The following is a 27,684-nucleotide window of genomic DNA, read 5'->3' on the forward strand; positions in this document are numbered from 1 at the left end:
TCTTCCTTCTTACCCTTCTTGAAAATTGGGACCCTAGTCTAATTACAGGCCTGTCAGTCTCACTTCAGTGCCTGGTAAAATTATGGAGAAACTTATTGTGAGAGTTATTGAAAAACACTTGAGAGACAACACAGTCATTGGTCATAGCCAGCACAGGTTCACGAGGGGAAAGTCCTGTTTAACCAACTTAATTTCCTTTTATGACAAGGTCACGCATCTATTTGACCAAGCAAAGTCAGAAAATGTGGTGGGTTTGAATTTTAGCAAAGCTTTTGATACTATCTTATGGTATCCTTCTGGATAAACTGTCCAGCACACAGCTAGACAAGTCCATAATATGTTGGGTGAGCAATTGGCTGATGGGTCAGGCTCAAAGGGTTATAGTAAATGGGTTATATCAGGCTGGCAGCCAGTCACCAGTGAGGTTCCCCAGGGCTCAATTTTAGGGCCAGTGCCCTTTAATGTTTTTGTAAATGATCTAGATGCAGGAGTCGAATATACATTAAGTAAGTTTGCTGACGATATTAAACTAGGAGGAGCTGTGGACTCCCTCGAGGGTAGAGAGGCCTTAGAGAGATCTGGATAGACTAGAGAGCTGGACAATCACCAACTGTGTGAAATGCAACAAGAGCAAGTGCCTGATTCTCCACCTGGGATGGGATAATCCTGGTTATACATACAAACTGAGGGACAAGAGGCTGGAGTGCAGCCCTGTGGAAAGAGATCTGGGGGTTGGGGTTGAGTCAACAGTGTGCCGTTGCAGCCAAAAGGGCCAACTGTGTCCTGGGGTTCATCAAGCACAGCATCGCTAGCTGGTCGAGGGAGGTGATCGTCCCACTCTACACTGCACTGGTGTGGCCCCACCTTGAGTACTGTGTGCAGTTTTGGGCACCTCAATATAAGAAGGACATCAAACTATTAGAGTGTGTCCAGAGGAGGGTGACCGAGATGGTGAAAGGCCTTGAGGGCAAGACTTAGGAGGAGCAGCTGAGGTCAGCTGGTTTGTTCAGCTTGGAGAACAGAAGGCTGATGTGCGACCTCATCGAGGTCTACAACTTCCTCAAGGGAGGCAGCAGAGGGGGAGGTGCTGACCTCCTCTCTCTGGTGACCAGCGACAGGAAACGAGGAGATGGAATGAAGCTTCTTCAGGGGAAGTTCAAATTGGACATTAGGAAAAGATTCGTCACTGAGAGGGTGGTCACTCACTGGAACAGGCTCCCCAGGGAAGTGGTCATGGCACCAAGCCTGTCAGAGTTCAAGGAGCATCTGGATGACGCTCTTAGTCATATGGTTTAGTTTTAGCTAGTCCTGTGAGGAGCAGGCAGTTGGACTTGATGACCCTTGTAAGTCCCTTCCAACTTGAGATATTCTATGATTCTAACATCCTATATTTGCAAAGCAAAGCATCTCTGGGAAAGGTTTGCCAAAATGTAATGCAGAATTAGGTTCACAACAACAGTAGGAAACGTGTACATGTTTACTACAGAAAGCTACTGTAAAAATATTTAACACCATCTATCTATTCTGGGGTTCTCCGATACAGTGATGGTATTTTGGGTCTTGCCATGGCTGGTGTCTGTTGACTGATTTGGTCAGGATGGGTGGGCAGCAGGAATTTTTTTATTTTGTCTCTGGTGAGGAATCAAGGAAGTTTTCATAACTGGCAAGTCACATTCTTCATGTAGTTTTACATTGCTTCAGAGACAAAGTTAATTTATTAAAGCATTCCCACAAGAAAAAGTAATTCCCATGTGTGGAAGTTACGAGGGAGCAGACAGGACAGAGATACCACAGATGCTGGCAAACATTTGGCTAGCAAAAAAAAAGCAATGATGTCTGCAGAAACAGCCTGTTACTGAGCACATGTTCAGTAAGTGCATCATCCAGTGCTAATACTGCACAACATTTACTTAAACATATTATTCTTATAATATTTTATTTGCTCAATTTGCTGAGTATTTATAAAAAGTAGGAAGCACTCGGCACAGCTAATAGGAGAGAGAAAATTGTTTAAGAGAGAAAAGAAAGTGCTTCTGCACAACCAGCAGGTTGAAAATTTCTGGCACTTACTGCCATAAGAGGTTGTGAAGGTAGAGCATCAGGATGTCCGAAACCAGAGTGGACAAATTTGGGAACAAGTCCATAAGCAGATATCAAAACCAACAGGCACAGACGCAGAGTCTAGCATCCCATTATAAAAATTATGAATGCCGGGGGAGTAAGAAAGGGAACGTACTGCAGAAAGTGGCTGGATTTGCACACTCTCCCTATTCATGTTGTATTTGTCCCTCTGGAAAAACAATACCAGGCCAAAAAGGGCTGCTGGTCTGACTCAGTGGGGTATCCTTACACACCTGTGTTTTCTGAAATGGAAGTAGGCAGAAAAAGAAGCATGTGTTTGTGTATTCTATTAGACCATGGAATAAATGTTTGTTTTCCCAAAACATTGAAAATTACCTAAATAATATTAGCTTGGTATGGGACATCCCTCCCCCCCTAAATCTAACTCTGTTTTAACAGAATGCAGGAGAGAAGCCTGTCTAAACTAAAAAAAGTCTTATTGGTATAAGACAAAGCTTTAATCTACATTGCTGAATGCCTTAGCAAAAGATAAATGTAGTACACAGCCAACTAAACTTGCTTCGAAAGCTTCATTCATTATATTTGAATGTTGTCAAAGGTGAAACAATTACAGCAGTAGACAGATACCTTCTTCTAGGGATATTTAAAGCACCAGTCTGGTACTGGCTGCTGCTAAAGAACAGTGGTCTTCTGTCTGCCTCCTCCCTTCCTGACATAACTCCAACCCAGCTCACTGAGTAGCATCCAAGCTGGTGTCATAGGGCGAATGTGAAGCAAGGAAAGGCAGGATTCTGCCAACTGAGCAAACCTCACCCACGTGAACTGCTCTAATAGCGGAAACTTTTTATATGAATGAAAAATCAGTGTGAGAACAAGCAATTTTAAATGATAGGGCTATTTACAGAGTGATCATTTGTCTCTACTCTTACAATGAACAATTACCACAAAGTTCTGCCCTAACTGAAGACTTTAGAAACTAATGCAGTAACAGTTCATGGAACACAGAATATGAAAATTAATAAATGCACATGAAATTAATATTAAACCCGTGATTTATACTGTTCTCAGGATTTTTATATTTTATGGGTTAGCCAGCACTCTTTCACTAAGCTCAAGAAAAAAAAAAACCAAACAACTGCTAATTGTTTGAGCTAGACTAAAAAGCATTCCAACATAATTTAACCAAAACCTAGGAAAAACAGCTACAGAATCTTAAGAAAGGACAGCTGATGGTAAAAGGTATAAAAATAGGTTCTGGGTTTTTTTTAGGATTTTTTTTTTGTTGCGTCCATATTGTGTCCTGTCCCCCCCACCCTCCAAGACTCAGTATTTTCTCTCCCCTGTGAAGGTATCAGCCAAATTATGTCTGAAATAAAATGAGATGTTCAAAATGGTGTAGACATTTGCAGTTGAATTTAAAAGCATTAACAGCTATATTAAAAACATTAAGACTGAAAATTTAAGACCTCCAATGCTTGAGGTGTCACAATTCAGTATCTGCATCATAATTTCATGCCACACTTATCTGAATAATGGAAAAACCTGTAGTTATGTGAAAAATTGTAGTTGGTCAAGAACCTGTGCCTCAGTGCACAGTTAACAATCTCGGTGGTGTGTACTCACCAGGTAGTATGTTAAAGGCATTAATTATGCCATCAAACAAAAGAATCACAAATTATTGTACACAAACTCTTAATACCATTTTTGAACTACAGCAGTCCAGGACGTTTAAAAAAATCACAAGTAACATTCAAAGAATTTTAACTTCTCAAAATACGTACCTTTCCTGTCAAAAGAAGAACCCTTGTCTCTTCTGAAATGTAATTCCTGTCATTGCAGAAATCCTGTATAAAAAATTAAAATAAAAATCAGTTTGTGATTGATCTCTCAATCTTGCTGTTGTTTTTTTATATATACACAACTGACTTCTAAAATTAGATGCTATTATCGAGTGCTACAGGTATTTCACACCATGCAACCTGCTGACAAATGAATCAATCTAATAAAGATAGGTCAAACTAGTATTTTGGAGCAGATCTGTAGCGAGCATTACTGAATGACAGTATGCGACACTTGAAGTTGGGATTAACATTTTTTCTTCTTGAATGACATGAATTGTTTGAAATGAAGCAAAACTGCCCTCCCTATTTTTTCACTTGCATCTTTTTAATGGGAAGTCCAAAGAGAGGAATAGAGGTGCCATTTTCTCTAAAGTAAAGTTGAAAGTTGTTATCTTTGTCACTCTGAGTACAGTTTACACAGACCAAAACACTAAAACTGAATGCAGGTAGCTCTCTCAGATACCGGGTCCCTGTTACCATGGCATCTGCCATTTCACAATTAAATAAGCAAACTAAATTTTGCTTAAACAGACTCTGGAAAGGCTGTTAATTAACAGTCTAAGATACTGAAAAATGTGAAATGTATTCTTCAGTACAACCAAAACATCAGCTTTGGTCCAGAAAATTACTCTGGTTCCACTTACACTATTTAGAAGTATGCCTCTTGAAGAACAGTAGTGCTATCACTGACAGTAGAGCTGTACTCACCAAGACTATTACTATGCAGTTAAGAGGACTAACTTGTACAGCAAGCAAAATAGCCAAACATCTACTGACAGATATAAACATACCACGGCTAAGATAAAAAATGTTCCCTTTTTCTTTTTTTGTCTGCTTTGCGTTCTAATTCATATATACAGTCAGAATATACATATAGTCTTATATATGCAGATGCACTTGTAAAACACTTTAATAAAATGATCTAGCAATACATGCTAACATATCAGTATTTATTCTAATTAGCTCTCACCTGGTAACAACTGGCACATGTTCATAATACATAGATAGCATAGCATACAGCTGATGTTAAAAAAATTTAATTGCTGAGGATAAAATATATGCACTTTCCCCACTCATTATATTATGTTATGGAGATAACCAGCTCTCAATTATAAAAATCAAAGTATCTCCCCTTATTACTTTGGAAATTAAATTAACAAATTTACCTTTTCAGGTTGTGTAAAAAATTTGGTTGGCAATACAGGGTCCTTCGGTGAATCTGCATTGCACAAAGCACTTTTGCTGTTGATTACACATAGTGCTACATCACACACTGTATAAAGTTTCTGAAGGAAAAAAAGAGAAGTATGTTTTAGGAATTACTTCCTGTTTTTACAGAGTACAGAGAATGTCATTCTTTAAAAAGTTTAATCTATATGTTAAAATAACCATCACTAAGGACATATTTTGTAATTACATCATTAACCATACTGTTGGCTCTTCAAACACATACAGAAGTCCCCTTTTTTCATATGATACTATATAATAAAGGCTAGTAATACTTTACATGCCTATGCTATACAATAGAAGCTCTTACTCAATCAAATCACCATAAATGGTTTCTCATTTCTGCTAGAAACGAATAGGTTTAACAGTAGCCATATAATACAGTATTTCCTCCCCGAACAGCAAAAGATACTTGTAGCAGGAAACTACACAGTAGGAGTTAAAATAAGGCAGGCAGGCAGTAACAGGAATATTTAACAAATTTTGTTTATCAACTTCATTAGGTATTGTGTGCTGGATAAGGTCAGCAAAGGTTCTGAAAGAATGAGATTGGCAACATGCAGACAATGCTGGCAATTAACACTCCCTCTAAAAGACCATAAAAATGTCTGAGCTAGTGCTTTCAGATTTCCCGCAAATCCTGTTCATCAACTGCTTGTGAAACCCTCAGCCCATCACCCAACACTTATCTGAATTGCATTTCTTACTTCATTGGCCTTTGGCTCATCAGGAGACTGAGCATCTCGGGTAAGCTTGATGTTTTCTGCCATCTTTTTCATGAAGGCATGGCTATTGTTCTCATTCTTTGTCATTAAAACTTCAAGCATGAACCACAGGCACCTAAAAAGCCATAAAACCACAAGCAATTACATTCCAGCTTTTATACTGCAGCTCCCACGTACAGCAATGTCTTAAAAATTTTTTGTCAGCTGTAGTAGCTTTTTCTTAAGAAACCACAATCAATTTGAAGATATCATAAAGAAGTAAAATCATCTGAAGGTGTAAATAGAGTCTGGACCTTTTACACACAGGGTCTTAATTGTACTCTTCGGAATAAATCTGCCAAATTAGTGTGCTGCTTATTATAACTGTAAACACTGCCCAACCAATCCAAGTATGAAGAGAAGCAAGTATTCTGGTGCTACCATCATCTAGATGAAATTCTGTAATCACTACCTTGGGCTATATCTATGTTCCTATCAACAATGTACCATGACCACACTCGAACAGGCTAAACCAAATCATACTGCTGCTAGACAACTACCCACAGTACATGGTTTAATACTGGAATTCGATTAAAAGAGGAGATCCAAAGCTGAGCAGGTCAGATTCTTGCTAATGCTCCATATGGAAGGAAAAGAAATCCTTACAATTAGACATAATGGAATTAGCTTTCCCAGTTTTCTTTCTTTCAATCTGGTTTATTTATAGGGAGAACCCATTATATTTTGACTAAAAGTTTGTTTTAAGAATTTTTCAATTATGATATAAAGCACAATTGGTCCATCCACACTATCATTTGCTATCAAGCTTCACAGCTGCATGTGGCTAGATGGTCAACAACAGTCATTAATATGGTAAAATAAGACTTAGTTGGGAAAGACATATGGGTGGGTCTGAGAAATGCAGACTTTGCTAGTAGCTAATTTAATTCTGAAGCTCTGGAAGAGAGACTACGTTGTAGAAAGAGGCTAATAAAAAACTAGAAAAACAGGATGACTGAACATTAGAATTCCCTGTCCACAAAAGCCCCAATCTTCTTAACTGATACAAATTAAAGATTGTAACACAAGAGATGAAGGAATATTTCTCTCAAAAACTCAAAGTAAAAGAGGGTTGTGCTCCATCAACACACTTAAATAGTTATCTGGTGTTCAAATAAAATAAGACGTCTATATTCCGACTTGCATCCAAGAGCTACAAAGGCTACAATAAATAAATCTGTTAGATACCTTTACATCCATCTATTCACCATTCTCAAGCACTTAAATGGCACGAATACAGGACTGATAACATACCACACTGACTAAGCTTCTCCAAAACCCTGTGTCGTCTAAAGATTACTAATGAGGACAAATTTTACTCCAGTAATTCCAGTTAACACGTGTTAACTTCAATAGCTTGATTTCCTCACTAAGCCAACAAATTAAATAAATTATTATCAACCCTGAACAAGACCTTTCCAGAACAACAGTGTGGTTTCATGTAGAAAAATATGCATCCAGAGGAACACAGTCACATAAAATAAGTTCATTCTCTGTATCCATTTCGGTATTTTTTGAATATGAATTTGGAAAAGACAAACCGAATCCCAAACATACCTCTGTAGGACAAGCTTAAAAAACTTCCTAAGAATAAATATCACAGATTACAGTTAAGGAACTTGCTAAGCATGTATTTACTTTACGTGACTGTATTTAGGCCATGTAAAACCAAGTCGAACTAGGGAGACAACCACACAAACACAAAGCCAGACTGCTTTTCCAAGTTTGCAAGCATCTACGTTAACACTTTAAAGTGAACACTATGACTCTCAGAACTCTTGAAAGAAACACTGTATTACATTATATGAGAAAAATGTTTTGCATTTATCTCAGGAGAGTCTTCAGAGAAGTATTCTTGCCAAAATTCCTGTACAGAGTATTTCTTTGTTTGGAGCAGTCCTCTGGCTAGTTCAGCCAGCCTGTGACAAGAATGAGGGAGGAAATTTGACAACAAAGTAAAGCTATACAAGGGGTGTCCAAAAAAGCTCTGTGCCCTAGACAGCACTTCTGATGTATATTGTAGTACACGATTATACATGCCTTTGTAATACCAACACAACATAGCTCACAGTTCCAACAAAAATAAATACAAGAAAAAACCAAAACACTAAAACCAAAGCTGGGGGCAGAGGGGACACTTCAACAATTTTTAAAAAGTGTTAAAAATTAACTATTTTTTAAAATTCATTACAAGACACAAAGGAATACAAAAGTTATATTTAAGGAATGAAAGATTACTGGAGGCATACAAGGTCTCAAACTGGAAATAGTACAGAACAAGCTTCTGTATGACAGGCTTGCGTACAATAATCTGTGCTGAATTCATTAAGAAGCACTAAGCCTGCACTGCAGATGTGCAGCGCAAATGCTAAATCAGCAGCAAACTTAGCATGAATTCTAGTAGGTTTGCACGGGGTGGGGTGGGGGGGGGAGCTTCCAGTGAAGCAGGACTCTGACCCAGCATCAGTGGCATTATGTTTTTAAGTCTTGGAGAAGCTCTACATTTTATAAGTTCCAAAATATTTGAACTGACATTACTTGGCATCTCTTAAGTGTGTTGGGAAATTCTACAGATATTCCTAAGCACAAATACAAGAATCTAAAATCATTACTTCACTTTAAAAGAAGTCTAGACAACGCACTAATTTGGTATCCTATGAACTCACTGATTTGGTATCCTATGAGCTCACTAATTTGGTATCCTATGGTGTGACCTACAGGCTACCATTTGGGCTTTCAGAATATACTGCTAAGCAGTTGTTGATGCCTTCTTCCCCTGGTTAAAGTGTTACACATTTCCAAGACTACTCTTTTGCAAAATACTGTTGCTAAAACAAAGAGTTTCTCTTCCTAATTGTTTTTTTCTAAGCACAGAATAATTCTCAGCATAACAACGCTAAAACCATTTGACACTTACTCTTTGACATCACGAAGCTGATCAACATCCTGAGGTTTTGTGAAATCTGGATCATGTGCCAGTAAATGAATCATATATGGTACCACATATTCAGGCAGCAAGGATAGCAATTTTTCTACAGTAACAAAAAAATCATAAATAATCTCTATTACACATATGCATCACAAGAAACACTTTTTCAAAGTATTACTTTTTCAAATATGGAATGTAAAATTTCGACTTGCATTTTCTTCCTACAGATTTTACTTTTAATGAATCACTAAAAATAAATGAACAAGTTTTACTACTACAAAACTACTTGGTCTTACTTCAGGAAGGAGGTCATAAAGCCTAAAATATCAGAAAACAAAATTTTATTTTTTTGAGCAAAACAACCACTGCAATAACAGCATTGTATTTTACATGCATAATTCTCAGTAATGTACAGAGAAGTATTTTATGGTTTATGCTAAACTAAGTAAATTTAGATTTGAATGTGTCTAATATAAAGATGAGGAAACAAATTACTTGTCCAGTGCTTCTTTACAAAAGCAATTTGCTTAAGTTTTAATGATTACTCCTTCCAGTTCAGTACTTGACTATTGTATTCTTAACAATTTTACTGAATTACTAACCGTTAGCCATAGGGTTCTGCTTAATATATTCTCTTCGTATACTGATGTTTTTGAGCAAGCACTGTCTGGCATGTGCTCTTCTCTCTTTCACAGGGTCTTTGGCACACAAAGCAAAGATTGCCATATATTCCAAAGGGAGCAGTAATTTCACAAGTGCCTTATGCAGTTTCTGGGCAAATATCTGCCTCACTTGGTAGCACTCATCCTATAGCAACACAAAACATAAGAGTGCAACCATAAAAATCTTGGTCTTAAGGAAAAAAAAAAAAAGCATTCAGGTGGAATTATGAGGAGACATTTTAAAAATATCAACTGATGTAGCAAAATAAATATTTGAAATTTCAAGAACTCTTTTGAAAGCTGCAGCGAGGAATCGAAAATATACAGTGTAGTAGAAACAAAAGCTCAGACATAAGGACTGAGCTCAATTAATTAAGAGTCACTTCAACTCAAATCCAGTTACTTACATTAATGACAAGTGCACAGAGCTGGAACTGTTCTGGGGTAATTATTTCATGGTAACAGGGTTCCTGTGCAAGCTTCATTATTGCACTACCAGCAGCTAATCGCAGTCGAGACATATCCGATTTACTATACAAACATGAGAGAGAAAAAAACAAAACAAAACACAACTCACCACAACTATCCTTAAATTACTTGCATGTCACAATTTCTTCTTTTTACAAGATCAGTGAGCAATTAAGGTTTTTCCTCTATCAGATCAGATCACAGTTCTATAGCTTCAGATCAAGCTAAATTAACCCAACCAAATTTGTGAAAATAAGGTGCTCTGCTTTCCCCACAAGAAACTTAATTTCAGTAAAATAGTGAAATGAGAAGAGTCAGGTTTCTTGTTTTCATATCACTGTCTAAATGAAAGCACCACTTTTGCCACAGATTTTCTCTTTCCTTCCTTCACCCTCAGAATGAAGATGAGGTGAAAAGTTACCTCACTGTTGGAATGAAGAAGCTCCACCCAAGATCACTCAACTCTTAAGTGTGTTAAATCTCATCATTCAATTGTTTTCAGAGATACTCCTGCAGGTCTTTTACTCTTTAGAATATCTTTTACTATCAAGATATCTACAGGGTTCTGAGCTAGATTATTAGTAAATTACAAGAAAGAATGTATATCAAGCATATTTTTATACTGCTATTCCACTCCTAATATTAAAACTCCAATCAGATCTGTTTTCTATCATCCCATTAGCCAGCACTGAGCTCACCTTGAAATTCTAAAAAAGCTCCAAAAAAAAATATATTCTTTGAAATTCTACAACAAAATTGATGGAAGCCTGAAAGGAACAAAATCTGACCTAATTCGTTTCTGTTCTGTCAAGTCTCCTTCACTGACGAGCATAGCTGATAATAACCGGAGTGTGGAATTTGCGGATTTCGACTGGTTATTTTTCATACCCAACAGCCAGCGTACCAAAAGTTTAATTGCTTGCACCTATCAAAAATGAACAAATCAACAATGAAGTTACTTCCTAAAGTTGATAAGGCACTAAAACCTACTGCTGTCAAACTGAAATTTCCATAGACTGCTATTTATTAGAGCTGATATTTTTAAAGGAACAGAATGAAGCAGTAAATATTTACAGAGTGAAGAAGTAAGTAGCAGTCTTTGCAACATCAGGACATTTCAACTACAGTTCAGTGTGTTCTCACAAGTGCATCTAAAGGATGCAGGATACTTGCTACATGACTAAAAATAAGAGCAACTAGATAAACATTTCTAGAAATGGCCATAACTAGATTCACAGTAAATAGCCTATAAAGATGAACGAATAAAATTCATCAGGGTCTCAATTTATTTCAAATCTGTTTACAGTCAGTAAAGTCAAGTTACCTTTCTTGTAAAAACTAAAACTTTTGAATCTCTTAATTTTCTCAACATTCAGCATAATGAATATTGGTAAGTGAAGACACCAAAATGCATAGTTTCTACCAGTTCTGTAACTGGGTGTATAGTCCACAAAAACTCTAGAACACTGCATATTCTAAGGAGACAAATATATTCTAATACTCTCCATTGAACAACTTGGAAAAAAGTGAATTTTTAGTCTCAAATATACACATTATTACTGGCAGCAGATTATTCACCTTTGCTAGTACTTCTGGAGAAACTTCTTCATCTGGAGACCACAATTTTCCATTTTTCTCACCTGTTGACTACAGACATTCATTTAAGTTTAAGAACTGGTTCCACCCATACAGAAAATACAGAAGTAAAAATGGAAAAAAGTCATGGACTAAACTTTCTTCATACAAAGATCTTTTATAATGCAATTATCACTGTACTAGCCATTTATAGAACGTTCTTTTATTGACTCATTTAACAAAAAAGCTTTATTCCCCACAGAGTTAATAACAGGCAAACAGAATAGTAAGGACTTACCAAAAAAGAAAATCTTACCCTGTCATTCATGAGCAGATCTTTCACAATGAAATTTGCAACAACAGATTTCATTGGAGAAGCAAACTGGTCTGGAGCCAACATAGAAATATGACCCAATGAGACTAATGGAGTTATAAGTTGTTCTGGTACATCAGCATTCAAACTTCTACTCAGAGGCTGAGGAAGCAGTAAAAAAAAAAAAGAAATTCAACTATAGATAAGTAAGCTAGCATGCCTAAAAATCATTTATTTTACTGCTGGATTGCTTTCACAGCTTTTCCATAAGAATTAATAAAGTTAGCAAATAAAAATGGAGAAAGAATGTGATTTCTTAATTAACAGAGTAACCAAAAATCCCACATGAGATAAGGGCAAAACAAATTTTATATTTTCTTCCTGTTTTAATGGTGAAACACTTCAAACCTGGAGACATGGTAAGAACTCTGACTCAATTCTATTCAGGAGTTGTGAAAACCTGAATTGTAACTGCAAATGGCAGAAAATAATAGCAGGTAAGAAAACCTCGGAAACCACCAGGGACTTCTCTATTAGTGATCAGTATTTCCCTTCCAGGTAACAGTCACCAGGATAATTCTGTGCTGCTGTATCACCCAGCACCCTCATGTTGTATTTTGGTATTAGGGAGAGAACTTGCACTCTCACAGAAGTCTAAGCAGAGATCAACTCTGTAAGCTTAATTCGAAGCTTCTCACACTTCTGAATTATGCATAGGTTCAATGACAGGCAAGATTAAGAACCTAAAATATTTTACAAGTACAGATTAATAATGTTATTATTTAAGAGATTACCGTAAAAAGTAATAACCTCTCTGCTCTGTATAAGGTGACCTTTTGCTTTACAACTTGTCTAAGCAAGCAGTAAGTGAGCAGTAAGCTAATGTCTGAGCTTATAGTCATGTAGTTATTCTGCACTAACTTCCTCAGTGAGGAAGTGCTGCATGTACAAAGACCTTAAAGCATGGTAATTTAATACAGTTTGAAAGTAGAGGATGTTATCTCTCATTTAGCATCTGCTAAGCGTGTTCTCATGGGATTTAGTGTGGATGATTCCAGCATATTTAGCTTATTTTCCCCTAATTTTTCCTATGTAGACAATAAGGAATACCTTATCTATCAGACATCAGAGTATTACAAAATTGTGACTGTAAGACACAAAAATTAGTAATTTGCTATTGTAAAATTAATGACTTATCTCAACTACCATGCACCTGTAGGCTTCCTGACTTCATATATTGTTATCTGTTAATAAACAGTATGAATTAATGTTAATTACTAGTATCAATTAAGAACAACAGAAACAAATCTTAAAAACAAAAAAGCAAGACATACCTCAAAGATCTGTGCAAGTTGCACTTCTTTATTTGAAAATATGGCATGTATACAGTGAACAGCTTGTTTTGCCTGATGAGGAGTGCCTCTTTTTGCTTTCTGATGCAAAATGGGAATTAGTGTTCTGTGAACATTAAACAAAATACTTCAAAATACAATTCGCAATCTACAAAAAATAAAGCTCTTCACCTATACAAATCTATCCGCACCGTCTTATAAATCAAGCATTCCTTTGAAGTCTTTTCAGGAAAGATCATAATCATAAAGTGAAAAGCAGGATGGAATTGTATTTAGTAATACTTGTTGAACATCTGACTGTACACATTTACGCAGAAAAAAGCCCACAGGGGAATATCAAACATGAAAGAAAATAAGGCTGTTTAGAAAGCCAAATATAAGGAGCGGGGGGGGAACCTGACAGGTTCAGCTAGGGTAAACTCCTGGGCTTGTTATCCAAGCTTGGAAGGGACAGGGCTAAAGAAAATTCATGAAAGGTAGGAATAACCATTCCATGTGTGGTTATAGGCCTTTACGGCTTTAACTTTGGTCTTTAATGGCAATGTATACTCAGGTGATCAACTGCTTTATTATGAGCTTTTGCATTTGAATCCCCTGAAATCTATCTCCTGATCAGAGGCCACCAAAGGAAAGAGCAGGGCAGAAGCCACTCCAGAGACCAGGTCAAGGTTGGTCAGACTGTTTGGTTCCACTCCTGAGAGAGTGCTAGAAGGCAGGCCTGTCCCCTGAGAGGTCACTGTCTGAGGAACTAACTCATGAGGTTTACCATGCAACTCACCCAGCAACTGACACAAGAAAACAAAATTGCCTAGAAAGCGTCTGACAGAAACATCTAAAAAAACCTCCTTGCTTTCTTGAAAGGCTCAGTAACTATACCGTATTCAGTACACAGATTATTTAGCACCCAGCCTTCACTGACACATTCTACATGATCAAAATTAGCAACAAGAGGTGGAAGAAGAGCTTGCAGGGTTGAAAGAATGAAGTCTCAAACGTTTTCCTTAAAAACCACACAAAACCCCAAACCAAAGACCCCTAGAAAAATCTTAACAGTATCCTAAAGTAGGAGAATGTCTCTTCTCAAACCTGCTAAGATTCCACAAATTGGATTAAATGAGAACCAAAATAGCAAAGAATTCAGTAAAACCTACAGTTAAAATAAGCTTCGGTGCCTAACCTACAGTTTTCATAGTCTAAGCACATGCATGTTAAAGAGTCTTTGCCAACCGTCAGTGCATCAGTTGCAAACCATACCACATCACACCCCAACTGACATAAATCTGCAAAAGGTGAAACCTGACATGTTTACATGCCCCTTGTTTACATCTACAAGTTTACACATGGCCCACAGGCTCTCTTTGAGCATGACCAATGCTTCCATCAGACTCTAGAGTCATATGGCAGTCCTTGTCCATGAACTGGTGCACAAACCTATTCATTTTCCATACAAGGAAGAACTTGGGCTACTGCTGGTGACCACTACTTCAAAGGACAGCAGGCAGCCTGCTCACACAAGTGGTTTTTGGAAACAAACAAAAAAAAAACCCCAAAAAACCCCAAACAAACAAACAAAAAAAACCCCAACAAAAAATACCCAAACCAAAACAAAAAAAAACCCAAACAAAAAACAGGTCACTTGAAACAAAATATCTTGCTGATTATATCAAATCTTTCATTTATGATAAAGATTTCTGAATATATGAGATCTGGAACATCTACTTGTCCTCAGACTTCTTTTTCTTTGTATCAGTGTAAACAGTGACCTGGTTTTGGCTTTCAGAACGTTAACCTGACTTGCTTGCAAACCATGCCAAGGGCTAAGACCTCCATTTTGACAGTTATATTTTTGAAACTGTCCAGAGTATACTTCAGCAATACCTGGCTAAGGCATGAAGCCAAAAGTAATGGCAGCAATACCAGCTCCTTTGACAGAAGACGATATACCCCAGGAATGCAGAGTCTTGACTAAACTCTAGTTGAGAGCTGTAGACAGTTGGGACTATACTGACAACGGGGATTGCTGGGCTTTTCCTTCTTTTCACCCCTACAAACGTCTTAAAAGGCACCTCATATGTGAACTTGTGACATTTTTCTTTTGCCCAAAATCTGATTCAAATCCATAAGAATCGCTGAGGTTACGTCTTCAATTCACTGAGAACTTAAGGTGTACATTGGTATGCATTTTAGCATGGTAATATCTGAGATGCTATTTCAATATATGAGAACTTGAAACTCGTGCTTTATAATCTGGATTAGTTACTAACAGGCTAATTTTAAGGTTTTAGATGTTACCCACAAGGTTTTAAATAGCCTGTGAATACCTAGTAGATTATGCAGCTTTAATCAGCAGTTAAAGCATGAATTGCATAACGATGACCTATAGACAGCCAATTATTCTTTGTTAGAAATTCATGCCCGCTTTTGGAACTTGTTTCCCAACTTGTTTCATAACAAACAGAGCTGTTAACCATCAGAGATTATATTTTCGTTCCTTACAAAGATAGAAAACTTGCATGAAGGACAGATATGAGTAGAAACAATGCCAAGGAATTACATCTTCACCATATTTTTGCTGTTGCTTATTTTGTAACCTGGGAAACATGCTACGCACTGTTTTTAATGCGTCTATTATAAGAAGATTTTTAAGAAGTACCTAACATCTTCAATAAATACACAAAAATTGTGAGAACATAGAATTTAAAAATGAAGAGACAGAAAGGTAGTGAAGAAATACAAAATTATGGAAGAGAAGCTGTTCATATTTACAAGACTATAAAGTAATTTTAGGGGCAACATATTGAATAAACTATCAAGAGGCAGAATTCCAGGTATGAAAAGCAGCATGTAAAGAAATACACTCACGATCTTATCTGTGGCAAGTCTGTTTCTATTTTGTGACCCGTGTTTCTGAAAATCTGTATGGCTGCCTCAGCTACCTTATCATCTTCCATCCTGAGGCACTGCAGCAGAGATTCATAGGTCTCTGCAGAGTGGAACGAGGTAGGATGTGTAAAGGACAGAACCTGTATATACACATTAAAACAAAGGTGTATTTATTCACGGTAAACAAATCATCAGAAAAACAAAATTATGGCTATTTATGAGCATTACCATCAACATAAATAGCTATTACATGCTCATATGAGATTATTACGTTCAATAACTGCATTTTGGAGAAAGTGATATAGGCATTTTCAAATAAATTCATCTACGCTTTGTTCTTCAAGTCCTCCCCTCCTCCAAATATTTTATAAGATACTACATTAGTTGAATATGTAAACATATTTATTAAAATGAACACTTATTCAAGCATATTCATTTATATTCCAATATACTTAAGAACACTTTTTTTCCAACTGAACTGAACTGATATCTTATTTTCTCCAGAATCTATAGTCCCTGAGCAGAAAAGAAATCAAGAAGGTTAAGATATCTGCAAACAAAACGTAGATTACTGTCCTTCTAATCTAAAGCTAATGAAATACAACACATTCTGTTAAATAGGAGAAATGTCAAATAAGTAACGAAGCATGTGGAGATTCAAGGCAGGACAACAAAGAACAAAAGGTTATCCCAAAGCAAAACTATGTTAAGTATAGTAAAGTCCAAGTAACATAAGGTAGGCAGAACAATGAGAAGTTGCACGTATTTTGTGTTTTCTTTGGATTTATCTTATCTTGGTTTCTTTGATTAGAGTTGCCTACTTGCATGAGTATCAATGTTTGAAATAATATTCTCAAAGATATTCGCCTCACAGCAACAAAATCTTCAACCTTGGCAGACTTCTCTTCTGAGCTACATTAGCAAACAGACATTACTTCCTTGCATACTTCTGTATAACTGTTTCCACCATGGTTGCCGTTACAAGATTTGGTGTGATATGTTTCCATAAACTCCATCTCGCTCATTCACACTTCTGAAAAGTCTCGCTTTAATTATGTAACCTTCCCCTCCACGCCCTCCTATATTTTATACTGCCCTTTGTAACATATTGAAAATAAAGTCTTATTAGTGAACTGCCAAATCCATCACAGACGTTTTCCAGATATTTCAAATCCTTCTTTCTCCCCCAGCCATTTCTCATCACCACTGAGAACACAAGTTCCCCTGTCCCCCCCTTTTTTTTTCTCTACAGAACCTGGCTCTTGAGTGTATTGCTTTCTTTCCTTCCAGCATCGTACAGGCCCCAAAGAACATGCCTCTCCTAATTTCCCCGTTTCTCTTCCTCTCACCTTACCTCTGCACCTTCTTCTATACGACTTCCCTAAGCAGAAACCAATTTCTGCTTTAACATGCGTATTTCAACTCTTGGCACCCTTTTCAAAACATACTTCTTCAAAAAAACCATCTCTTTCATTATTCTTTTCTCAAGTGAGTATTAATAACCAAACACTTCATACATTAAAAAAGTAATTATCTGAATAATAACTATTAAAACCATGCTAACATTAATTCGTTAGTCATACCACTTTTGTTGCTTCCATTACAAACTATAGCTGCATTAATGTAGATTACCTTGAGAAGTTCAAGTCCTGCACGAATAGCAGTATCAGGACTTACACCCTCCTCTTCATCATCAGCTGTCCCCTCTATGGATTTATTCATTAGTTTTACTAGTGCACTGAAGTAAGAGATACAAAAAGAAAAAAGCAAATGAATGTGACAATGTACAATGTTAAAGGCTGGAGATATCAGCAAGATTACTTGTTTTTGACAATAAATAAAGGGAAGGCAATAGTCCATTGGCAGGGGGAGGTGTTGTGGTGTTTGGTTTTTTGTCTTTAGTTTTTGGGGTTTTGTTTTGGGGTTTGGGTTTTTTTGATGCTTTTTTGTTTGGTTTGGGGTTTTTTTTAAATCAAACCATTCCATTATTGCTTCTCCTTCTGACTTAGCTTTCTGCAAAATTAATTCTTTAGGAACCCCCCACCCCCACCCCACCCCCACCCCCCCCCCCCCCCCCGTTGGCAGCATTCAACACATAGTTGCATGAGTTTCAGAATGTAATTAGGTTGCCAGACAAGTCTCAAAAGAAATCCAAACATTCTCTTACACAATCCCACAAAAGCTAATTAATTCAACTGCTATACAGAAGATGGTGTTGCAGTTAACTATGTGAAAATTATGATCATCATTTTCACCTTAAGCCCCACAAATAGCAGTTTCACCAGGAACAACTACTATATTTTTAAAATCAGTTGCAGGCAGCATTGCAAAGAAGTATCAAAAAAAAAAAAAAATTTGCATTCTCTAGGCTGCTGGAAATGAAGACATCTACATAAAATGTGTTGTTTTTTTTTAAAAAGCATATTTACTGCCAGGATAGACTAATCTAAATTCCAAGAAAATCCTCCCCCCCCATGTGTGTGTGTGTGTGTGATTTAAATCAACTTTATCATCATTCATGAGTTAGCATGATCTTTCAAACTTACCTAATGGCTTCTGAGTCAATATGTACAGGGGCAATTCTTTCCAAAAGAAATTTGACCATTTCCAGAAAAGGATTTGTTGGCTGCTTAGGATTTGCAAGTTTCCGGGCTATCTCTCTCTATAAGAATGTTAGATACAAACAAGAATTATACTCATTTTACTTACTTCTTAAGCATGCTGAATAAGCTAAATATAGCCACTTCTTTTAACCACAGAGATTGTCTATATAATCAGTGAAACATATTTTAAGGGGGGCTGTTGTTATCTCCAAATCTATCTTTATGGCATTATATTGAAAGCAGACATACTTTACTAAACTATTTAAATGTAAGATGAATTCAGGTTTCTAGTGAGAGTTCTTCAGAGTTTCTTAAGGAATTGCAGGCCAGATCCAAAACAGAATCAAGGGAGAGCCAAGTGCAATGTAGACAGCATTTAAGTATCTATGTTGACAAGAGTAATTAATAAATCTGTAGGTAACCCCGTGTGAGATTTCATAACCAACAATGAAAAAATTGCACTAAAAGCTACACTACTGCAGATGTGCAGAAGCACTACAGTACCTTGGCTACAACAGATGTTCAGACCCTATGTACTTGCCTATGATGTTTTAGATCCAAAAATCTGTTTTCCTCTCTGAATGCCCCAAATGTCAAAAACATTAAATTCAGCTGCAAACCTAGCAGAAGGGGGACAAGATGATATTTTTTGAACAGAAGTCTAAAAATCTCTCAAAGAAATGACTTCTTGACCTTCTTTCTAAAGGGTTGGATGCTGCAGACCCTACAAACTAGGAAATTGTTCTAACCGTTACGCTAAATTATCTTCAGGAAGAGGGAAGAAACCTTCCTCTTGAAATTGCATCACTGCATTCCCAAAGTGCAAAATTTACTAGTTTAGAAGGAGATATACTCTCTACATCAAGTGGTTAGGACATAGTTCTGAAGGTCATTCTGCTCCCTTCCCTGCACAGTTTCAGAGCCACTAGACAAAACCCAAGAAGTCTATGTTTGTTTATTGATGTTCTCTATTGTGATGTCAGTCAATGAAATTGCTTACTTTATTTTGGGGCCATAAAGGAAAAAAAAAAAATCTCTGTTGGCACAATCTGTAAATCTCTGGAAAAGCCGGGGCGGGGGTGGGGGAGGTGGGGGAAGGGAGGGAGAAAGAGAGACTGATCTCAACATCCTAGGAAGAAAAATAAATTAATAATATGCAGATGGTATAATACTTGGCTTGCTGATACTCAGAAGAAGTTTCATCAGTGTCAGAAAGCCGTTTAGGAACCTTACCATAAAAGAGACACTTGAAATAAAATATTAAAAAAATTTAAATTAGTCTTTTAGACTTTATGCTTGATGTTCATAATCCCCAGGAGAACAAAGCTAATGTTTTCTTAGGAAGCAAGATGATGGTCATAAATTATATTTTCCATAATCTCTACAGGTTAAGCAAAAAGGTATTTTATGAAAATCGTAAATATATAAAAATCATGTTAAGGTACCAAAAGAGACCATTAACTCTGAATAACTGTTTCAAGCACAAATATTTAAGGTATAGATGTTTGCTTTTCCATTTCCTTACCACACAGACATCTGCCTGTTTACAAGAACATGTCGGGCTAATTAACAGTTCAAGCTGGGACCGAAGTTTCTCATCGTCACCCAGAACCTGATTGAATTTCTTCACAAAATCTTGTGCTTTTCCAGGATCTGGAAGGTTTTCTGTATGATTAAACACAATTTAACATAAGATAAATTTGCCGCTTCAGTATACCAAGATTTGCAGAAATACAATTTTCAGAAAATCTGTAATAACGGTTTATAGAACTTACTAACACTTACTTGCTATGGTCATCAGCTTTCCAAACATGGCAGCACTGTTTGCTTCTGACTGAGGACAAGAGCAAAAACAAACAGACAAACAAATCACCGATATCTCCTTTATAAAATATACCTTTAAGCTGATTTGTTAGTTCTTCTGCAGCACTACAATCTACTCTGGAATCTTATGTTTTTGTTTTAAGAGTAAACACTAGAATAGTATAACAGTATCATTAGCAGCTACTACACACAGAAAAAGGGGAAAAATCTTCTTGCAATGTCAAGGAACTGCAAAAATTCACTAATTCACATAACAGATCAAAACACATTGTTGGAAAAAGACCTCAAAGAAAACCCCAAACAAACAATTCCCCCAAGCCCAACTCCACACCAAAACCGCAAAGCAATGCCCTTCTATTTAAAGTTTCTGCTAATTTGAAGATATGCTTATAAGTAAAATTCCAGTATAAATACTTAAAAACTTTCTTTTTTCAAACAAACAAACAAATCATTGCTTTATGTTACAACATATTCCATTCTCAAAATATGAGAAACAAAAAAGTCTGTCAAAAGCAAACAAAAAACTTGGAATTTTTTTTTAAACTTTTTCTAAAGTTATTGACCAGTAATATAAAATAATGGTAAACAGAAGGAGGCCATATACCTTTAAGCATCACTGAAAGCAACTTTACTTAATAAGAATAGAACATTGTCTTCATATGGAAATCAACAGAATAATAAAGTCACACTGAACAAATAATATAGTATTAAAAAACCCGCAGTAAATTAGTCTAACAGGTCTAATTGGATTTAGTATTAGTATTTTCAAAACCGTACAGTGGGCTGCTTATGCAAGTCTAGTAATTCTCGTACGTGACTCCTTAACATGTTCTGGCACTTCCACATCTCATTCAGTGCTCTGCAAAAGTGAAAAACAAGAAAAGAAGCTTACCAATTCATTCATGACAAGAACATGCTGGATGTATTAGTAAACAAGATTGTTTATTTATTTATCTTACAAGTGTGACATCTGCTAGGTACAATCAAAACCTACCAAGTATTAAAAATAACTGTTCCAAGCAAGGTGGAACTGATTTTCTCTTTTTACAGAACATCACTTCTCTTATTATTCTACTTGGAACAATTTCACATATGCAGGACAGCCGCAGTATGTCTTACAACCACCCAAATTATCTTGAAAATAACATTTTCAACATTTTTCAACATAAAAACCAGGCCACTATCAACCAGAATTCAGTTATAGATACCTTCATCATGGACCCTAATATAGAGCAAATCTAGAAGTCATTACTTGCACATTTTTAACTCTGCATTGTTCTCATTGGATGAAAATGAATAGACAAAACCACTCTTCTCAAAAATCAAGGTTATCTTCTTGTCTAATGGACATGTAGAGTTTGTATATAAAAGGGAAATGTTTTGAAATACTACTTGCAAATAACGCTAAGCATCAATTACTTATATTTTTATTTAAGTCCTGATGATACAAGTAAGATGATATAGATGTTGGAAAAGCCTGAGAAAGCAAGTATTTGCTGAATACAAACTATACTCACTTGACAGCATTTGGATCCAAGCTAGCATACAAATAGTACAAGCACTTCATTCGCTCTTCTGTTTCCAAATTGTGTGGAACAAGATACTGAGCAAAGATTTTCTCTACCAGTAATCTGCAGGAAAAGAAGAGATAAAAACTACATTTCCGAAACTGGTAATACCGTTCAGACAAGCTGAAAGAACAAGAAATATGAGAAGTCATTGAAACTAGATTTTTCGACAGAGAAGAAAAAAAGTAGCGGTCTTTTTCTCATCTGTAAAGATCCCTTTCACTGTTGATAGAAAGATAAGCAAGAACTGCTTCTTGAGAGCTTTTCCATGTTCTTTCTTTTTTACTTCTAAGAGGGAGTAAATTCTTTATTTGTCACCATCCAAATCCTCCTTTTTCTTTAGGCTCTGAGAATCTCCCTTTGTTCACTCTCATACATAAGGGAATATAGACAGTAAAAAGCCCAAATAAAGGAGAAAGAATACAACTCGAGGGGGAGGAAAAGTAAAAATCTGAGTATCCTCGAGGGAAAGGTTAAGATAAAACTGTAGTATTTGAGAAAAAAGCAAAATGTTTGAAACTACTTATTATTCTAATACAGGAGCTAAAAATCAGCATTAAAAAGGTGGAGACAAAGTAACACCAAAACAACAGAAGGCACAAAATGAAAACTAAGTGAGAGCGAACTTAACTAGCAAAACCATTCTCCAATTATCTCTTTTAAAAAAAACAATAATACATATTTAAAGTTTTACATAAAATACAAAACTTGAACTACAAAATATGACTGTACAGTTCACCTAATTATAGCCCCCCCCGCCCCAAGTAAAAGAACATTCCGACATTAATTTAATCCATAGCAATGAGACCAGTGCACAATATTCAGCTATACAATTGATATTTACAGACAAATATTTTGTGTGTTTGAATTTACAAACTTTTTCACTATGATTCCTAGTAAGTACTCTCGGATTGCCTTGTACAAAGACCACAGAAGGCAGCACAGGTCAAACACACCTTATTTCTGCTCAAAGAAAATTCCAAGAGGCAAGGCAGAGGAATAAAAGGATGATCATGAATATGGATACAACTATCTCAAAGCACTCCATTAGTATTAAAGAAAACCTGGCTTTTCCCCTTTAAACGTACATTTTACTACTGATGCCTCCAAGAACTAAATTGTTCAGGGAACAGGATCTTCAGATCTCAGGGGGCTCCGTCTCTGTTTAACACACTAGGAGATTGGAGGCATCACAGTTACCTTACTAATTTATGAACATTGCTCTAGCCTGTGTCTCTGTAGATACATGTTCTAGAAAAGCTGTCAATACAAACGGTGAGACTGTATTCATTCATGCCTTCCCTGGTCCACGTTGGTTAGGGTAAAGATTTACAAATAGGGAATACCTCTGGCACACACTTTTCTCCTGTGAGGAAAGCCATTGGCTAGCATATCAAGAGCGGGTAACAGGGCAGTGTTTAAGATGTGGTTATTTTACTCCATTCCCTATGCATTTGTTGTAAAACAAAGAAGCTCAGAGCACACGGGTGATAAGCAGTTCTTATGGTTAGAAGTTCTCAGTCTTGAGTAGACACGCAACATCAATAGTCAAGTAACATCAAAAACATTATCAAGTGACAGAGTTAAGGACGTGTGGGGAAAATTTGTTCTACTCCTCTTCATGCCTGAATACTGTGTGATACCATCCTGTTATCTTTTGAAAGAACTAGTGTTGTCCCATGCACACAATGGAAAATACTGCAAGGCTCAGAAAGCTGTTCCCTGTTACTTTTTATCCTCCTCCTTCATTATGGAAGGAAAAGAGGCCAGAGCTGGCCAATTTTGACCTATGCTTGTATGTTTAAAGGATTGGATGGACTCGGTCTTAAAAGATCATAGCATTTCTACAGCTCTTCAGGTGCTGAAAGTACTAACTTTATAATTCTGACATGGTAACATTGAAATGCATTTATTCCTCCACTCTGAGATGGGGAAACCAACCCAATGGTGTGACTGAGCAAGAACTTCATTATCAGCCTTAAAAACTAGTAGAATTTGAATTAAAATTCAGGGTACCAAACTGAACTAGAGGAACACTGAAAATCAAGCCACCAATCTTTCAGTGTGGATACCCAGAAAACAAAGAGCAAAGAATCCATACCTACCCATGAAAAGACCAGTTTCAATGGCGTAATCGGACTTTCAGAAGAAATCATGTCAGAGAAAGAAACTCAGCTTTGATGACACATTCTTTCCTTAAAATTCCTTGCCTCATTTCCCTGACAGTGTTCTGCATTTCCTGTGAGCAGGAATATTGGAAACATCTGCCCTATTCACTATGGAACTTTGATTAATTCTGTGCTCACTATCAAATCTGTGTACTGTACTGACAGTGAGACATGAACAAGCTAGAAAAAACACAAATGAACCTCTCAATGCAAATTAAATCGTATTTGGTGCATATACATATGCAGAATTAGCTTTGTATAAACTATGTGAAGATTTCCTAATTTTTTACTGTTTGATACTTCTACCTCAGCAGACTTTCAGAGTAATTTCTGTGGGTACAATCTCACAACTGTATCTTTCTTCTTTAAAAAAAAAAAAAAATTATGGCGACTAATCAAATATGTAAATCTGGCCCACTTATGATCAGCCAGATGAACAAAATGAGAGCGTTCACCACTGCAGTGGTAAGAATTCACTATCATAACTGGCAACTGAATGAGGCTATTAGCCCATTCAGACTAGTCACTTAGATTACAAAATAATACTAGGTAGCAGACTCTATAAGCAAGATGCTAAGAAACACTATAAAGAAATTTCCAAGTCTGCTGAAATTCTATCTTTGTGTGATCTCATAGTTTGGCTCTCCTTGTGAAAGACAAAGAATTAATAGTGAGAGTTGAAAACTATCTTCCAAAACCTTGGCTTGGCCAAAATACTTTTCTCTAAGCTAAAATGGTATTTCAAAAATTAAAGGGACTGAGTGACAAAACAGGGAAGACTAGAGAACAGTGGAGGCACCCCTGATATTTCTTCAGCTTTTGATCTACCTAAAGGGTCCATTTCTACATAGCATACCAAAAGGAGATGTCTGTGCATGTACTGTGGTGCATACATGCACGATGTTCACAGATCATGGATTTTAACATGCTAGCCTCTGGAAAGTATTAAGGCAAACAAGAACTGGATATAGTAAATGCAAGATTTGACAATTTTTTTTATATGCAGTAGTTAGTTAATGACAATCTACTATCATCGCAGATCCAGTTCCATCAGAAAATAGAATGAATACATGAACAGATTACGCAAGCATCCTGAATTTCTTAGTACATGTCTTAATGATTATTAAATATATCATACTTAAAACCACAGCTACAGAATGTGATATAACAGCTTTCTCGGGATAAGCACGTATTTTCAGAGTATCTCTTATCACTATACAATTAATATTAGAAAGGCTTAGGTTGACTCACTTGTCATCAATGCTATTTTGATAATATATGTGCAAAAGTTTATCCTTTATCCAGCTCACTTTCTCTGCAGCATCTTTTCCAGCCTCGGCATGAAGACAATACTTCTTGTATAGCTGGGCAAGACCCATCATAGCTTCTTTTCTTACTCGCCACTTGAGGGGGAAGAAATGAAAAGGAGATGGGGAAGTGGTTTTGGTAAATAAATATCAAACATATACAAAATACAGTGAAGATGTAGAAGCGCGAAAGACAAAATGGCCACATTCTGATCTCCTATACTTAGACTCTTCAAAAGCTGAAAAATGCTGTTTAAAGCCTCTAAATGAGAATTTCTGAAGCCTATATAAGGGGTTTCTTCCCTGTGCCATGCAGATTAAATATTGTCTGTACAGAGGAATCCAGTACTCTGCTGTACTGAGCAAAGAAAATCTGGGAACTAGTCAGTATAAAAAAAGTTAAGTACAGCTTAACATGTATGCTTGAATAAGCAGCTTCTTGATCCAGGATTTGGAAGACTTACCTATTCAGAGACAGGCACCAATCAGAGGTGGCAGCTTTGTTTCTCCCCACAGCCTTACCCTGCCTTACAGCACACTTCTCTAGAAATGGGAGATCTGGACCTTAGGCCTAGCTAAACCTGCTAGGGCTTGAACTCTTAGGCCACTTTCCAGGACAGTGGGAGAGGCCCTTTTTGCTGAAGCCTTGAAGTAATCGCTGTAAGACTCCAGGGACCCAGGAAAAAGCCAGACTACAACATCCACAGATGGAGTTCCTGGGTTCTCATCCTTGCTTTTTGGGGGTCACTACTTTATCCCCTCATGTAAACAGGAAACGTCCCATTATTAAACACTTTAACAGACTAGATCCATAAGCTCTCCTACACTGACTTGTGGAAGGAATCATACCAGAACAGACTGAGGATTAGTTTAGAGAGAATAGTGTCTGCCCCTGAATGACTTACACAGAAAGCCTCAGAAGAAACTTGTTTTCCCTCACCATTTAAAAGAAACGCATGAAATTCAAACTGAAAAAGAAATCTTCTTCCAGAACACAGCAGATATCAATTTTGGCCTTGAGCTCCAAGGACTAACAACGCTCAAATCACTTCACCCTATCAAGCATAAATGTAGGTACTACTAGTCACACTGTGCATAACTTCTTCAATGTTATTAAACTGAGGGATTGTTTTAATAACAGTGAGATATTGCACATTTAATTTCTTAATAGTTTTACTGAGTGACTTCCTCATCTTGAAGGGCAAAGAAAAGAAAAATCTTGAAGATAATATAGCTTATGTCAGCACAACAGCCTTAGACGCCGCTAGCTGTTGGAGTAAGTTATATCACGAAGGTCGAAAAAATAAAATTGCATTTTGTTACACGTCTTAAATATTAAAACACAAGTAACAGGTCAATATAGTAATGACTTTGACAGTATATAGTATAATACTTTGTTTTCACAAAAGAGAAAAAATTTAGATATAAATAGATGTTACTGTTCAACTTCTCTGCAGGAATTTCTTCACATCCATGGCGATCTAAAGCATATTTTAAAGAAAATAAAGGTCTGAAACAGAAACATTTTCAGAAAAAGTATTAATATTTTTCTGCGTTCAGACATACCCCTCCAATGGAAGCGATAGCTTCATCAGATCTCCTGTATGAGACAGGAAGGATGGCAAAACTATTGTCAGAAGACAATGGAGAAGGATTAAAAAAAAAAGATTCTAGAAAATTTAAGCCTAAAATGAAAGCAGAGTACTTAACAAGGGGTTATAAGGAAAAGAGGTTTGGATTGTCAATAGCTTTCTGATGACTGAAGTTGCTGTAGAGAGTAGAAGTCAGAGCATGCAGAAAAGCAGTTTCAGGCAGAAGATGGGAGACACTGGACAGAATCCTTTAGAGAATGCTTTGAGACACCACGGAAGCAACTCACTTAACAGGAGATACTGGTAGAAAAAAAAAGAGTAAGGTGCTACTGAGAATTAAAGCTCAAACAGTATACAGTAAGGTAAAATATGAAGGCAAATGAAAATACAGGGGAACGTAATAATCTGTTTCAAAGGGAGCAGATCAATAAACACAGCTAACAGAAGTACCGCCCTGATTTAATTAACAAAAGAATTTTGACAGTCTTAGCTTCCTTGGTTAACCAGCATAATTAAACTCCTTCAC

General features: G+C 36.6%; 1 protein-coding gene across 2 annotated transcripts in view; it reads right to left on the reverse strand.

Moving 5' to 3' along the window:
- PDS5A (PDS5 cohesin associated factor A) overlaps positions 1-27,684 on the reverse strand; it is an 85,770-nt gene that overhangs the window by 9,097 nt on the left and 48,989 nt on the right. For both annotated transcript variants that reach the window (XM_030023477.2, XM_030023468.2), the window contains exons 12-29: positions 25,511-25,662; positions 22,041-22,154; positions 21,301-21,382; positions 20,485-20,533; positions 20,225-20,364; positions 18,643-18,758; positions 17,729-17,834; positions 16,076-16,236; positions 13,196-13,319; positions 11,865-12,023; positions 11,552-11,620; positions 10,762-10,898; positions 9,913-10,036; positions 9,446-9,650; positions 8,832-8,946; positions 5,858-5,990; positions 5,090-5,209; positions 3,864-3,926 (exon numbers count right to left, since the gene is read on the reverse strand). In XM_030023477.2, coding sequence (XP_029879337.2) covers positions 3,864-3,926; positions 5,090-5,209; positions 5,858-5,990; positions 8,832-8,946; positions 9,446-9,650; positions 9,913-10,036; positions 10,762-10,898; positions 11,552-11,620; positions 11,865-12,023; positions 13,196-13,319; positions 16,076-16,236; positions 17,729-17,834; positions 18,643-18,758; positions 20,225-20,364; positions 20,485-20,533; positions 21,301-21,382; positions 22,041-22,154; positions 25,511-25,662 — 2,169 coding nt within the window. The remainder of the gene's footprint in view (positions 1-3,863; positions 3,927-5,089; positions 5,210-5,857; positions 5,991-8,831; positions 8,947-9,445; positions 9,651-9,912; positions 10,037-10,761; positions 10,899-11,551; positions 11,621-11,864; positions 12,024-13,195; positions 13,320-16,075; positions 16,237-17,728; positions 17,835-18,642; positions 18,759-20,224; positions 20,365-20,484; positions 20,534-21,300; positions 21,383-22,040; positions 22,155-25,510; positions 25,663-27,684) is intronic.

This window comes from Aquila chrysaetos, chromosome 1, assembly GCF_900496995.4.
Source record: "Aquila chrysaetos chrysaetos chromosome 1, bAquChr1.4, whole genome shotgun sequence".
In the NCBI taxonomy this organism is placed as follows: Eukaryota; Metazoa; Chordata; class Aves; order Accipitriformes; family Accipitridae; genus Aquila; species Aquila chrysaetos.